Source organism: Triturus cristatus, chromosome 8 (genome assembly GCF_964204655.1).
Source record: "Triturus cristatus chromosome 8, aTriCri1.1, whole genome shotgun sequence".
In the NCBI taxonomy this organism is placed as follows: Eukaryota; Metazoa; Chordata; class Amphibia; order Caudata; family Salamandridae; genus Triturus; species Triturus cristatus.
Window position 1 is genome coordinate 1223980051 of NC_140591.1, and position 15533 is coordinate 1223995583.

Below are 15533 nucleotides of genomic sequence, written 5' to 3' on the forward strand. Positions count from 1 at the left end.
ATGCGCGTTGTTGATAACGCGCTATCTGGGCGATAAATTCCAGAGATAGCCAGCGATAAATATGCAAGCGCTAAGCGCGCTTTGCGATATTTTTCGCCGGACCTTGATAATATGCCACTTTGTTTTTAAAAATGTGTAAGTTTTGAAGCAGCTTTCTGGAACTTTTCTCAGTTGTTCTAAGGAGTCTTGCACTGTAGAGCTGGAATCTTCACTTTGTGTGAGGGCTGGAAATGTTTGGGGATGGAACCCAGTTAAGGCAAAAAAGGGGGGAAATCTAATAGAAGAATGAATCAAATCATTAAAAGGAATTTTGGCTGCTGGTAACATGAACTTTCAATTGTCTTCAGTAGCAGAAATGTAACACATTAAAAACCTTTTCAAGAGTTTGAATCAGTCTTTCAAATTGGCCATTGGGCTGGGGATGGAAGCCAGAGGTTAAGGCCTTTAGAATGGCTAGTTTTTTACACTGAGACTTCCAAAATTTGGGGACATATTGAGGCGTCCGATCAGTAATTATTTTCTATGGCAGTCCATAAAGTCGGAATATGTCAGAATAAAAAAATGCCGCAATTTCAGACAGAGAAGTGGGCCATTTTAATGAATTAATCTATGGTGACCAAGATTGTTGAGCAATTTCCATATAGGGTTAAATCAAAATTAAGTCATTAGAAATTATTTCCCAACATTTGGAAGGAATTTCAGGTGATAATAATAATCCTGCTTTTCTTTGTGTTTCAGATTCATTTTGTGCACAAACCGCACAGACCTTAACATATTTTGAGATATCCTGGTGATGGGATGGCATTCTTTTGACTAGCTCTTCAGTTACACATTGGCCTCTATGTCCACAAATTAGTGCATCATGGCACAACTGTAATATTGAAGAAAAGTGGGGTTCTGGTCAAGCACTAATCAATCAGCAACCACAATCTTTTCAGATTAAGGCACAAGCAAACCCTAAATTAACCTGTGCCCAGCCCTCTGTTAGCTTGGCAGAGAGCAGTCAGACTTAACTTAGAGGCAATGTGTAAAGAATGTATGCAGCACTTCAAACAGTAACACAGTAAAAATACAACACAAGTAAAATCCCACACCAAATTAGAAGAAATGAGTACATTTTAATAAATAAAACAAGATCAAAATGCCAAGAATCTAATCAGTAGAAGTGGAGATATGCAATTTTAAAGATTACAGTGAAAATAGCTACATAAAGCACAAAGCGCCAACTATGGGTATCTGGTCACGACGGACTGGTACAAAGCCACAAGTTCAGGCCAACAGTGATGGAACGCTGGCCGGTTAGAGGGACCCAATTAGGTCAGCTGACCAAGAACCTTAATTCCTGGCTGCAGTGCATTGCGAGATCCTGATGCATTGCTCAGCTGAGCAGATGCATTGGTTTCTGAGTAGCTGCAGAGCTGCAATGTGAGGTCCTACATCATCGTTGAGGATCCCATCAATAAGGACTTGCCCTGCAAAGTCCGGCTTTGAGGATGCATTGCACAGTCGAGGAGATGCATCAGTTCTGAAGATCTGTGAGGCTGCGATACAAGAACCTGAGATTTGGAATGAGAAGGCCTGTGTTGGTGAAGATTTGCACAGCAGCAATTCCAATGTGGGCTGCGAGGTTGATGCATAGCCCTTGTTCATGCCCAGTCCTTCTCACAAAGGCAAGAGAGCAGCAGGCAGCAGGTTAGCACAGCAGGTCAGCAGTCCTTCAGAGCAGCAGTCCAGGAAAGTGGCAGTTTTTTAGGCAGCACAGCAGTCCTTCTTCCTATCAGCATATCTACCTAGACGTTTACTGAGGAGTTGGTGTCTGGGGTACAATATTTATACCTGAGCCTTCCTTTGAAGTTGGGGGAGCTTCTAGAGGTTTCCCTTTGAAGTCCACGGGCTTCCTAACTTCCCTGTTCCGGCTCCAGACTAACTACAGGGGTTATGCAGCTCTTTGTATTGAGGCAGTACACAGCCTATTCAGCTGTAAGTGTGGCTGCGTCCATCCTCACAGTGCTGACCCATCTAGACACATGTAAGTTCTCTATAGTGTGTGGCTGTCAGGGAGGAATACGCAAAACCCAACAGTCAGCCACACCCAGTCTACAATTTATCTTTATTGTTTGATTACTTAAAATCATGACAATTAAAAGAGGTACTTCATGCATACAAAAGAGTTAAAAAGTGAATCATTAATACAAAATAGTTTAAAAATATGATGGAATTACAAAAATTTCATAAGAACAGAATATCCCTAGAGATTAAATGTTCGTAATTGTCTAGAATCCAGGTTTATCGAATGTATAGCGTTGGGCTGCCCAGGACAATTTCGTCGTTTTTGGATTCGAGCAGAGGACGGCCAAGCATTAGCATTCTCAAATAATGGAATGGGAATAAATAAATAAAAAAGAATGAAGCCACATTTTGGGTGTCGGCACAGGATATTCAGGGGTTCATTAATTACTGGAATGGCTCATCAGTATACAGATGGGGGAGAGATGTTTGCTGCCCTATCTTTCCGAGTTGTTTAGCCGCTTTTGTAACAAAGTTGGTGAACCGGATGTTGAGCATCGTGTTTTCTGGGTTCATAGAGGCTATGATAGCTTGTCGGCATGATCAGACTCTGAATTTGTTACATTCTCCCCGCAACAGCATCCTTCTGTCATTGATTAATTCGGTACATGCACAGACCACATGCTCTATTGATTCCAAGTGATAGCCGCACTTGATGTTCTCACTTGGTTGGCGCAATTTGGGTAGGTGTTTTAAGAAGGGCCATTCACCCATCCTCAGAGCCATAAACATTTCCTTCCATGAAAGTGCATAGGTGCTTGACAGGTAGGGTACCTCTGCAATCCATAAAGATCCCCAAATATTTGTAGGATGATACTGCTTCAATGTTTTTGCCATTAAAGAGCCACCCACCTCTCTTCTTCCTCCGATTCCCAAAGGCGATTGATTTTGTTTTTGATAGCTTTAATTCCAAGGTGTTACTTATTGGAGCGGCTGATCAAGTAATCTCTGTAGTCCAACCCTTGTGTGGCTGACTAACACCAGGTCGTTGGCATAAAACAAGTTCCACCCAGTTGAGGGGGTTGTGAATTAACGTTGTCCATTAACTGGGATAGGTCTCATATAAAAAGATTAAAAAGGAGTGGAGCCAGTACACACCCTAGTTTGACTCCACAGGAGGTCTGTATTTTCCTTGAAACGTGGGATCCCTCTCCCAACCATATACGGATCCATGTCTTTGAGTGGAGTTGAATAATGGCTTTTAGCAGGACCAGCGGTATTCCCAAGCTGTGTAATTTTTGCCATATCCGGTCCCCCTGAACACAATCAAAAGCCGCTTTAAAATCGACGAAGCAGCAGTATTGTTGCATACTTTAGGCAACTGTTTTTCCATCAATGCGGATAGTGCAAGTAGGTTACTTGTAGTTCCTGACTTGGCCACAAAGCCGGTCTGATTTAAAGGAAGATGCCTGATTTTTTCTGCCCAGGATGACAGCTCTTCCATAAAAGACTGGTGTAGTGTTTGGATTCAACGTCAAGAAGAGCTATCATTCTGTAATTTTTAGGGTCGTTTCTCCTGCCACCTTTGTAGATAGGGTGAATGATGGCTCCTTTCCACGACTCCGTAATGTTATGATTGTGCCAGCAGTATGAAAACAGAGGAGCCAAATATACAGACCACAGTTTTGAGTCTGCTTTGAACAGAGCCTGAGGAAGGCCGTTGGGGCCACGTGCCCCATCTGACCGGGCTTTACTGAGTGCTTCTCGGGCCAACATAATCTCAGTCAGGGGGTTGTCTGGCTGGTCCTTTCTATCAATAATGGTGGCAACCTGGACATGGACAGCCAATTTATTATGCACAGTCAAGATACCTTTGCTTGTTGCTTCTGATGGTGGCAGCACTGATTCAGTTGGTAAGTGGCCACAGGGTTGGGAATCTCTGGTTGTGTGTTCTTTAAAATGATTTGTTAAAAAAAGGGCCCATTCTGCTTCACTTATGTTTGTACTGCCTTGCCGCTTTGCGCCCAATGACCCCATTTTCACTAGCGACCAAAATAGCTTTGGGTTGGAGTTCTTATTGGCATGGACAAATTTCAGCCAGATTTGGTCGCCCGCCTTTTGATTGTCTCTTTAGATAGATGACCTGAATTATTTTTGAACTAGCTTGTAGCTGTTGAGTAAATAGGCATTTTCCGGACACTTCCTAGCGTGGCGTAGGGCCGAGTTTCTCTGAGACTACATTTTTTTTGTCTCTGTAGACGTACATGGTTGTTTGATGGTTTGTGGGTTTCAAGACGAAGATGTGAATTCATTGATTAATCAATTTGCCACAATCTCCCATGCATCTATGACGGCAGCATCCACTTTGCGCCAAGCACATAAGAGGGGTCTGCATTTTTACATTGTTAAGGGGATAGAACTGTTTGTCCATTTCAGTTGTCTTAAATTCTCTGTCTGGGTGCCGGTTAGTGTGTGGGCGATACCCGAGTGATGAGTGACGTTGAAGGATAGACTTATAATTTGAGGACGGTGGCTGCTCTCACCTAGCGTTGAGATGCAGTAATTTTCTATCAAGGGAAGCATTTTGCTGTTACCTAACGTAAAGTCCAGACATGAATGGGTGGGGCCGCTAGTTCATTCAATATGGTGGTAACCCACACTACTAAGTTGAAGGACAATGTATTCGCCCAACTTGGACGGCCTGTTCCCTGCGGGTATCGAATGCATGGCAAGGTGAGAAGGAACCACTGAGGATGTGTCGCTGGGGTCCTCAGTGATATTGTGGAAAAGGTTTATATTAAAGTTGCCGGAAATTAAACAGGGTATGCTGCCATATTCGCTCAATAGATTGCATATGATTTCAATCAAGCGATCCAGTTTCCGGTAAGAATGCCAGGTCTAACACGTGTCCTTTTGGGAATTCTCCTTGCTAATGTGGAATAACTTGGAAAGACCACCAGGACTGGTGTTGTCTGTTCCAGGCCAGTGTTCCATCATAAAGTCCATTCCCTGTAGGTACATGGACCACCTCAACAGTTGTAATTCCCACCCCTCATCTGCATTAGACATCTGAGGGGGCCTGTGGTCCATCTGAACCCAAAAGCGAGCACCAAACAGGTATTGTCTCAACTTCTTCTGGGCCCAGACCACTGCACAGGCTTTCCTTTTTATTGCACTTCATCTTTCTCTGATCCCTGGGAAGTGACCTCCTACTGAAGATGGCTACAGATTGATCGGGCCCTTTTTTTCAGCTGTGAAAGCCCTACCCCTGTGCCATGCTCTGAGGCACAGGGTTAGCGCAGGTCAGCAGAATGAATTATCTGGAAAAATCAGGGGCCTTCTTTAAGGTGTCTAAAGCATAACGGCAGATCACCTTTCTGGGCTGCTTCTTAAAAGTCAACTTTGTCAAGGAAACAACAATGTTATGTTATGTTAAAAGGTCTTGTAGAGCGCACGTACACTACTTGGTTTCATTGCGCTGGAGTCCAGGGGGAGCTGCCGCATGGGAGATTTAGTCATATGCTTGTTGGAACAGCCAGGTCTGTAACTGCTTCCTAAACTGTGCATAGGAGGTCAGTGATCTAATCTCCAGGGGGAGAGAATCCCAGTATTGAGGGGCCAAGATCGCAAATCTTAGCCCCCCGTGTTTCTTATGTTTCAAAGACGGGATGGTCAGGAGATTTAGATGGGAGGACCGAAGGTCCTGAGGAGGGACGTAGCACTGATTCCGAGAGGATATAAATGCCGGACTTTTGCCATAAAGAGCCTTGAAGGTAATACACCCCTGCTTAAAAGTGCAACGTTTGTCTACTGGAAGCCAGCGTAATCTTTCCATTAATGGCGTAACATGGTGCCATTTGGGCTGATGGTAAATTAATCTGGCTGCCTGGTTTTGCACCAGTTGCCAACGTTTTAATTGATATGCCGGGATGCCCACATAGAGTGAATTGGCAGAATCGATGCGGGAGATGACTAAGGCCAGGACAACTTGGGTCAAGTCTTCTGTAGCAAGAAAGCTACTAATCTTTCTGATCCTACACAGCTGGAAGAAGCAGGAGGAGACCACTGTCCCAATCTGGGCCTTCACCGACAGATCACTGCTGATGGTGATGCCCAGACCTTTAATTGAGCATGCTGGGAGTGTGGGGTTTCCCAATTCGAGTGACAAAAAATTAGAGTTCCAGGGATTAGCTGGCCCACCGATGAGGATCAGCTTCGTTTTATCGGGGTTCAATTTCAGCTGGTTACTGTTCATCCACTGACTTATAAATGGGCCTGAGTGGTGAACTTTGCTCCGTTCGAGGAGTTTGCGGAGTTTTCTGCACTCCGCTCTCCGCGGAGCTTGCGAAGGGCAAAAAACTCCCCTTCGTGATGTGCAGTGGAGTTTTTTCCCGCTCACGATTGCGATCGGTAAGTTCGCGATCGTGAACAGTTCTACCCGAGCGGCAAGAATACCAGCACAAACTGCAGTTTGCACTGCACTGCACCACTCGTGGAACTTCGTGGAGTTTTTGTAAGTTCGTGGAGTTCCGCGTAGCAAAACTACGCAAACTACGCGCAGGCCTACTTATAAATCGCATGGTGGATTGGAAATTGAGAACAGAGGATGCCAATTGATTGATTTCAAATATCAATTGGAGGTCATCGGCATAGTTGAAGGTGCCAACCTTCCTTTCTCCTAGGGAGCGGATATGGGGCAGTAGGTACAGATTAAAAAGAAGCGGCGAAAGAGAAAAGCCCTGAAGTACTCCACAAGCCTTTGGGGGAAGAGATATGGGTGAGACGGAAAGCCTGAGTGCGGTTACTGAGAAAAGATAGGAGCCACTTAAGAGCCAGGCCCTGGATCCCGGCATTGCTGACACTATCTGCCAAAAGATTATTGTCGACCGTGTCAAAGGCTGCGAGAGATCAAGGAGAACCAGGGTCTGGGTAATGCCCCTATCAGCCACCCTCTGAAGTTCGTCCATGACCGTAAGGATGACTGTCTCGGTGGAATGAGCTGGTCGGAAGCTATCCTGGTGAGGGTCAAGATAGTGTGAAAGTTTGATAAAGGAGCTGACGCAGCTAGCCACATGTTCTTTCAGAACTTTAGCTAAATAGGGGAGCAGAGAGATAGGGCGGTAATTTGTGAGGGCTAGGGGTCCAACCCTGGTTTCTTTATTACTGGGACAATTTCCGCATCTTTAAATACATTTGGGACAATACCCTGCTTGATGAGGGAGTTATTAAGGAGCACGAGAGGAGGATCCGGGCAAGTGAGAAAGGCTTTCCGTAATATGTGCGGGGGGCAACAATCAGTGGGGGAGCCGGATCCAACCTTCCTTAGGAGGCTAAGAAAGACTTCCGTAGAGATAGAAGGGACCTGATTTAGTAGTAGAGGATTCCTACATATAGATGGTGGGACAGCAGGAGGAGTGTTGGTAGGAACACTAGATTTAATAATGGCAGTTTTTTTTATAAAATAATTGTTGAGGGAGTCACATAGGGCTTAAGTGGGAGCAGGCTTTGCGGTGACCCTGTCAGGCTTGGATAGTTCAATGGTGCCATACCCCTTGATATGTCTCCTGTAGTATTCATGAGGCCTATGAAGGATCTCACCTCTATGTGGATTTTGGAGGGCTCTCAATCCTCCTTCACCAGACTGCGAGGTCCCAGCACTGGGTGCCAATACAGAACCTCAAAGGGGCTAAATCTAGCCCCCTTCTGCGGTACCTCCCTGTACTTAAACAACAGGCTTGGCAAGAGGCCATCCCATTTCCACCTCAAGGGCTCTGACAGGCCCATGATCATTACTTTTAAGGTCTTGTTGAACCTCTCAACTAGCCCATTAGTTTGGAGATGGTAGGGTGTGGAGAACCTATAGGTTACCCTACAGTCCTTCCACATGGACTTCATGTACGCAGACAGGACGTTGGTACCATGGTCATATACTACCTACTATCCCAATCAGTGCCATTGCCACTGCAGGCACAATCCCTGTCCTTTACATGCTCCACCAAGACCAGCATGAACTTGTTGCCAAGGGCTATCTTGTGTTACAGAGGCCCAATAATGTTGATGTCTCCCATTCAAAGGGAGAGCCAATGACAGGGAATGGCTGCAGGGGAACCTTGTGCTTTCCTCCTGACTTGCCACTGGCCTAGCAGGTAGGGCATCACCTGCAGAACGCATCTGAGGCCATCCTTATCTGGGGCCAATACAAGTGGGAAACAAGCCTTTCAAAGGTCTTGTCCTGACCTAAATGACTTGTCATGGGAACATCATGAGCCAATTCCAGTAGGAAGGCCCTGGAGCACAGAGGGACCACCAGCATATGGGTTGCACTAGACTCAGGAACCTTAGGCTTTCTACACAGAAGACCATTATCCTAGTGGATCAGGTGATCACCAGTGGTGTTACCTGCTGCCTGGGCCTCAGCCTGCCATCGTAGGCCCTCCAGAGTAGGGCACTGAATCTGCATCTTGTAGAACTCCTCCCTGCTGGAACCTCCTTCCTACTGTCAGTTGAACAGCACAGGTATGTTCTCCAGGGTGCCAATGTTCTTGCCCATAGGTTCCGGGGCATCACCTTCAGGCTCCGCCTCCTGCCGGACTGTGGAAGTTTCAAGAGCGGGTTTCCCTTGCATCTGGTCTTCCTCTTTTTGGCAGGCACCTGGGCCATTTTTCCAGGCTTAAGGTCCTCCTGACTACCCTCTTGGGTGACTTTAGACTGTATGGTCATTAACAACCACACAGTCAACCCTAACATCTCAAGGTGAGACCTGAGCTCCACCTCTTTCCAGGTGGTGTGCTCAAGGTCATTGCCAAGCAAACAATCCACAGGCATGGATGAGCTCACAGCTATCATCAAGGAATCTTAGACCTGCCCTACTCAAAGGGAACCAGAGCCATGGGATAATGATTCTCATGGTTGTCAGCTACAGTAACCTGATGGAATGCATTAAGGACTACCTGCTTTGAAGTCACTAGATAACATATGACAGTTGTCATGCTGCCCACACTGTATTTCAGAGCCTCCATCCTCTGTCCATTGATGGTGACCCGCTGCCTCTATTTCCTAGTGTTACTAGGCAAGTGAACTCTGTGCACCATCACCCAGGGTCACTAGAGTAACTGCGACACTACCCCCATAAAATCTGGGGCAATCTCCTCCACAAGCACTACACTAGCCAGCCCTGGTGTCTGCTCACCAGTGGGGGTCTGTGCCCACTTGTGACACTTGGCATCAGCCTTGTTGTGCCCATCCTGTTGCCACTCATTGCACTTAGGGGGTGCCTCCCCTGAGGACTTATACTCAGGGAACCACTTCCTTTTCTGTTTAGACAGGGATTGGGTTTCCTGACCCTTTGAACTAGTTTGTGGGCCTTTAGAGAACGCCTTCTTTTTACGTGAGAAGCCTTCTACTACTTCTGGTGGGGACCCTGCCCACCCCTGTGGTGATAGCCACCCGGATACCTTCTCGTGGACATGGTGTTGAGCCAGTGGTCCACCTCTTTAGCTAGCTCCCTGTGGGCAGTGAACTTACTATCATTATGGTGTTGGCGCAGATCCGCAAACAAAGAATGAACATGTGCTCTCTTACAATCAAATTGTATCGCCCTTGGCAACTCTTTACTTCACTGTCCTTCACCCAACCATCCAGTGACTTGTAAAAAGAATCCACACAATCCACCCAGCACTGATGAGCCAGCTTTTGGCAAGCCCTTAAATTCTGCCTGTACTTCTCAGGAGCGAGGCCATACTTTCTTACAAGGGTTTCCTTCAGGGGGGATACCTTATCCTGTCCCTTTTCTCTAGGACCAGTAGACCATCCCTCCCTCCCAAGGGATATGCTTCCAGATGCTGGTCCCTCAATCCTCCTCAGGGATCCTATGCACGTGTAAAGCCACCTCATAAGCTTTAAACCACTTCACAATCAATGTTTATTGTTTTAGTTAATTAAAACTGAGACAGTTTGTCTCCTATATTAAAAGGTTATAAAAATGTTGTTATTTTCCTTAAAACCATTAAAACCTTTTGTTGTCAATTAAAATATTCAAGTATCTATAAGAATGTGTAGTAAACAATTACTTTAAACCACGTGTTAATGTTATCCCCCACAACAAAGTCAGGCACCAAACCTTTAGGAATATAAACCCTCTTATTGCTTGATTTCTTTTTTTTCTTTTTTCATTTTCTCGAAGTTTTATATAGCGCGAACTTGACCCGAAACCAGGTATCAGTGCTTTACATGAGCACCAGTTGCTTTACATGAGGACACGTTCATTTTTGTTAGGCACGGGGAGATTAAGTGATTTGCCCAGAATCATAGGATGTTGAGCGTCATTGCCGAGACCCGAACCCGGTTCCCTTGATTTGAAGTTCACTGCCCTAACCGTTAGGCCACATCCTCTCCCCAAGGCAGGGGAGAGGATGTAGCAATCCATTACAACGCATTGCCCATTACAGCTCAATTTACTATTCTAACTCCACCGGGGCTTTACTTTGGGGAATGCGTTGTAACAGTTTGCGTTGTAAAGCCCTGCGTTGTAAAAGATTTTGCGCATGCGGGGTAAAGGATGTTTCTCCAATGCAAGGGCCTGCGTTGGTGAAGCTTTGAAGAGCGGCAGTTCCAATGCGGGCTGCGAGGTTGATGCATAGTCCTTGCGCTGGAAGAATCCTTGCCGCAGGGGCTATGTGTTGGTTCTGCTCTAGATTGTACCGCGCAGCAGAGGAGATGTGTCAGTTCTGCTGGAGCAACAAATGGGCTGGCCAAGCACCTTAAGGCCCACATCCAAAGTTCCAGGACTGAGGTGGCACCACTTGACAGGGCAGGACTCACAGATGGCAGAGTCCAGGTGCTCGTTCAATATTGTTGGATGCTTCTGTCCTGAGGTTCTATTCAGGACGCCAGACAACTCACTCTTGGAGTCACACTGGGGTCCTGAATTCATCAGATGCAGGTCCAGTCCTTCTCACCCCAGAAAAGGGTAGCAGGTCAGCATAGCAAGGCATCAGTCCTTCAGAGAAGGGGTCCAGCAAAGTGCCAATCCTTTTAGCAGCACAGCAGTCCTTCTTCCTGGCAGAGTATGCACTGGTCCAGAAGTGTACTGAAGAGTTGATGTTGTGGGCCCAACATTTTAACCTGGGCCTTTCTTTGAAGTGAGAGAATCTTCTGGAGGTTTCCCTTTGAAGTCCACAGGCTTCCTGCCTTCCGTGCACTGGCTCCAGACTAACTACAGGGGGTATGCAGCCCTTTCTGTAGAGGCAGCACATTGCCTAGTCAGGTGTAAGTAGGGCTGTGCCCATCTTCATTCTCCCATCCTGCCAGTGATGGCCCAGCTAGGCACATCTAAACTCTCTATTGTGTGTGACTGTCTTAGATGAATACACAAAGTCTAAGTGTCAGCTACGTCCAGTCATGTGACCCAGAGACAGAATGCAGACACTAAAGGGCCTATTTACGACCCCTGTTGTGTCACTCTTGCACCATTCAACGTGGTGTAAGAACGACGCAACACAAAAATGACATTTATGAAGCCATGCAAGGCCACCTTGCATGGCCCTGAATGGCTTCATAATTCACGAGTAAACCAACGCAGTGCAAATCGCTGTGTTGCCTTACTCTGCGCCAGGGAGTTGCTCCATGAGTGTTACGTGAGTGTTCCTATGCAACACCCATGATTTCTGTTGCATTCGCAGATTTACCAGAATTGATAAACCTGGAAATTCACCAAAAGCATATGCCTTTCAGGGGTGGTGTAACAAGGAGAAATATCTTTGTTTCTTTTGTTACTTCCTCTTTCTATGTGGGCTGCATTCTGCAGCACACATAGAATGAGGAATTTAGCGCTAGGATAATTATCGCTGGCTAACGCGGATTTTTATCGCTGAGATAGCGTACTATTAGCAACGCTTATCTAAAAAGCGATAAAAATCCTATCGCTAACTGCCTAACGTGAGATTATCGCTGGAAATCCAGCAATAATCTCACGAAATGTGGCGTTAGCTTTTTGAAAGGGCCTTACAAACTTAGCCATGATATCCACCTTCCATAGGATATCATGGCTAAGTCAGTCCTGAAGCAGGCGTAAGGAAAGTAGCGATAACATGGGTTATCACTACTTTTCTTGTCGCTATGCTTCATAGCGTGAGGCTTGATGGCAGGAGAAATGTCGCTTAGCGACATTTCTCCTGTCATGTCAGGTCAGGAACGCCCACTTTGCATCTCATTAGAGATGCAAAGCTGGGCGATAAGAATACGTGTGCTAATGCAAGGTTTCACGCGTTAGCGTGGCCTTGCTAATTAGGCGATAAAATTATCGCCGCTTTTCGGCCGAAAACGGCCGCAAAAGCGGAGATAATTTTTTATCACCGCCTTGTAAATATGCCCCTATAACGGGTCTCTTTGAATGCAGTGCAGTGCAGTGGTAAGATTTTTTTTTTTCACCCTGAGGGCAAAAATGGAGAGCCCAATAAAGACCCGTCTCAGCACCCGTGAGAAGTAAGCATGCGCACTGAGACACTACTTAAAAACCGGGACATTTCTCTGTTTAACCCAGGCACCGCACAAAAACAGGGACCGGCCGGGGGAAACCGGGATGTCTGGTCACCCTACCCATGAGTTCATCCTCTGTGTTTTCTGTAATCAATAGTCCTGTTATCTTATTGCTCTGTATTAACAAGCCTTATTAATCCCAGTCTAATGCGGGATATGGGTATATTGGACACTATACGACAACCAGAGCGTTGACATGTCTTTGTTTTCCCCACAGTGGAGAAAGTGGATCTGGGAAGACTGAAGCCTGCAAGCATATAGTGAAGCACCTCGCATGTCGGTCGAGGTCCAACGCATTTGAATCCAAAATAAAGCACGTAAGGATATTCAATGCTGATTTATATGCTTTTGAAGAAAAAAAGTAATGAGCACAGCACCAATGTGTTTTTATGAAAAATACTTATAGTATGTCGAAAATGTGAATGAAAAAAGACTGAAGTGGGGAAACGACAGTTCTGACTGCACTCCTCTAGATGGCGCACGAACATAAAAAATGAAAAATGTATCTAAAAATTAAGGGATAGCCTTGTAGCCTCCCATAGTACTATATTGTTTTTCAGTGACAGCTCTGCTGATACTACGGTATTTGAAAAACATCATATGTGAAGATTCTGTTTGGAATATGGAGGCAATGCATTCCTGAGATGTCTTGAGCTATGCAGTAATTTGGTGGCATTGCCGTTGATGGTCATTCCCTCTGAATACAACGATTTTAAATGGTGCATTTATATGTTTTCCCTTGTAAGACATGTTACACAGAGAAAATCTTCAAATCTGATATCAAATGATGCACACTATCTAAGACATTTGTAACCCAATGCATAGCTCGCTTGTCAGAGGCCTGAGTCTGCAGCATATGCATTGTTGTCTATTTAAACATGGACACCAGTAGCATTGATGTAGCATGGCTACGGTCTCTTTAACACCAACACGGGCAGATATCAGTCACTTACTTCCCTGATTAAATTTAATCTGGACAGCCTATTAGGTATTATCCTGTCCCCCACTCCTTGTAGTGTGACTGGAGAAGTGTGGTCTGAATTAAGGGTGTAGGAATACTTAGAAGGAAAGCCTGTGGGAGGCTTTCTGCCTTGTTTGGTGTTAGGTGTTGAACATTGTCTGAAATCTGGTTAAGGCTGCTACTCTAATAGTTCGAATTGCAGCTTTGGCATCTAAGTCAACCGCACAATTGTGCCTCATTTGGATCAGTGGAAGCTTATCTTGTAAGACAGCTACGGTACCCAGAGTTGTTGATCTTTAATCTATTTTCCATTTGAGTCTTTGTATCCATTCAATCGACAATGCTGCAAATCGGCATTGTATCTCTGCACACAGAAGGATGAATCCAACACTATAAGCAGTGGAGGCTCCTCGCTGCAACGCCAAATGGCGATACAGCACGCACAATGTAATTCGTTTGATTTATTTATTTATTTACTTAACTCCGTTCGGCCGTAAGCCGGAGTTTACTACCCCCCACCCTGCCCCTCCCAGACCCGCCGCACCACCCCGCAGCACTCCCACGAGGAGCCGCCACTGACTATAAGTGTGGAAACTGATGGATTAGCCTTTTGTAATGCAAGTAATAGGGCATAACGTTCTGTGCGTTAGGTTTGGAGCCGGGCAAAAGGGACATGTTTGGTGAAAGGCAAGGTACGATTATGCCCTAATATTCCTTCAATACTGTGCTTTGCTTCTGGCTTTAAAGGGTATTGCGCCTGCACATGAGGTGCACTTTGTAAGCAAATTTCTTGTGGAATAGAATCTTTGCCCCACCCTGCTTGGTTTCTGTATAAGGCCAGAGCTGTTTTACAGCCCATTTAGTTGTGTTAATGTCCCTGATGTCTTCAGGTACTATCAGAGAAAAAGCTACCCATTACTTCCTCTCCATGGGGCACTTTCCTAATAAACACTGGAGGCCAGTCTTACTCACCTAGTATCATGTCATAATCATCAGATAAATGGGCCCAGAAGACAGCTTGATTCAATCTGTATAATTCTATATCATAAACCCTATCAGGAGTATTTAAATGTTTATCTGGAGTCTGAACTCACAGGAACTCATCAGTTGGATTCGCCACCCGAAACCTCTGAAGTGTTTCATCATTGTGACTTCTGCGCTGTTGAGGAGCACTTACGCCCAAGTCTAGTTTTTCAGGAGAATTCATAGTTGGATCGATGTATCTTATAAAGTCCTGCTACTACAGGATAGAGTCCAATCCTTTCTCTTCCCTCTTCATGCTGTCTTCAGCCTCTCGTCCTGTGTCACCGTTTTTAGGTTGTTCCTGAGCCAGCGCACAAGCGCTGCTCTGGGGATGATCTGTGGTAGTTCAATATGGGAGGGAAGCCCTGCCCACTCCCCCACCCATATTTTTTATTGGCTTGTCCTTCATAAATAAAGGCTTCTGATTGATTAATAGGCTTTCGAGTCCCTCCTTAGTATGGCAATGTCGTCATTTGTAACCTACAATGGCTACTGGCCCCTTTACTTTGGTTTATATTGGGGACCTGCTATTTAGTCTGTAGACACTAATCACTTTGAGTTTCTCTTGGTGGGGCAAGGGGGTCGAACATTGCTGCACACAGACAACGTACACACACACACATGTGCGGGTATTAGTTCCAGAGGAGCTCTCCACAGAACCCTCCCCACACAGCCCCCCTCCCTGAACATCTTTGCCGCAAGACGAGTACTTCCTCTCCACCAGCGACACTGTGTCCCCGTCGATGATTGCGCTCCGAAGGCACTCAGCACACCCAGCATGAAAACCAGTATGCGCAGGAGCAAGAAGTTCTGGCTGCTGCCCTTTGGTAGTCACTGTCCTGCCCTGGTTCCTCTGACAGCTGCACCCTGTCCCGGCCTGTTGCTCCTCGGGGCAGCAGAGCAGCGCAGAGCCCAGAAGGAAGAGGCTGGCCAGCAGCAGCAGCCCCGAGTAGAAGGCACCTGCGGCAGCTCTCAGGCAGATAGACTCCCCGCGCAGCTATGTGGA

The 15533-nt window shown here is 46.0% G+C and overlaps 1 protein-coding gene across 2 annotated transcripts in view; it reads left to right on the top strand.

The window, feature by feature from the left end:
• The window catches only part of MYO16 (myosin XVI), a 2357781-nt gene that overhangs the window by 878502 nt on the left and 1463746 nt on the right, over nucleotides 1–15533 (top strand). For both annotated transcript variants that reach the window (XM_085622905.1, XM_085622906.1), the window contains exon 14: nucleotides 12761–12860. In XM_085622905.1, the coding sequence (XP_085479031.1) occupies nucleotides 12761–12860 (100 nt within the window). The remainder of the gene's footprint in view (nucleotides 1–12760; nucleotides 12861–15533) is intronic.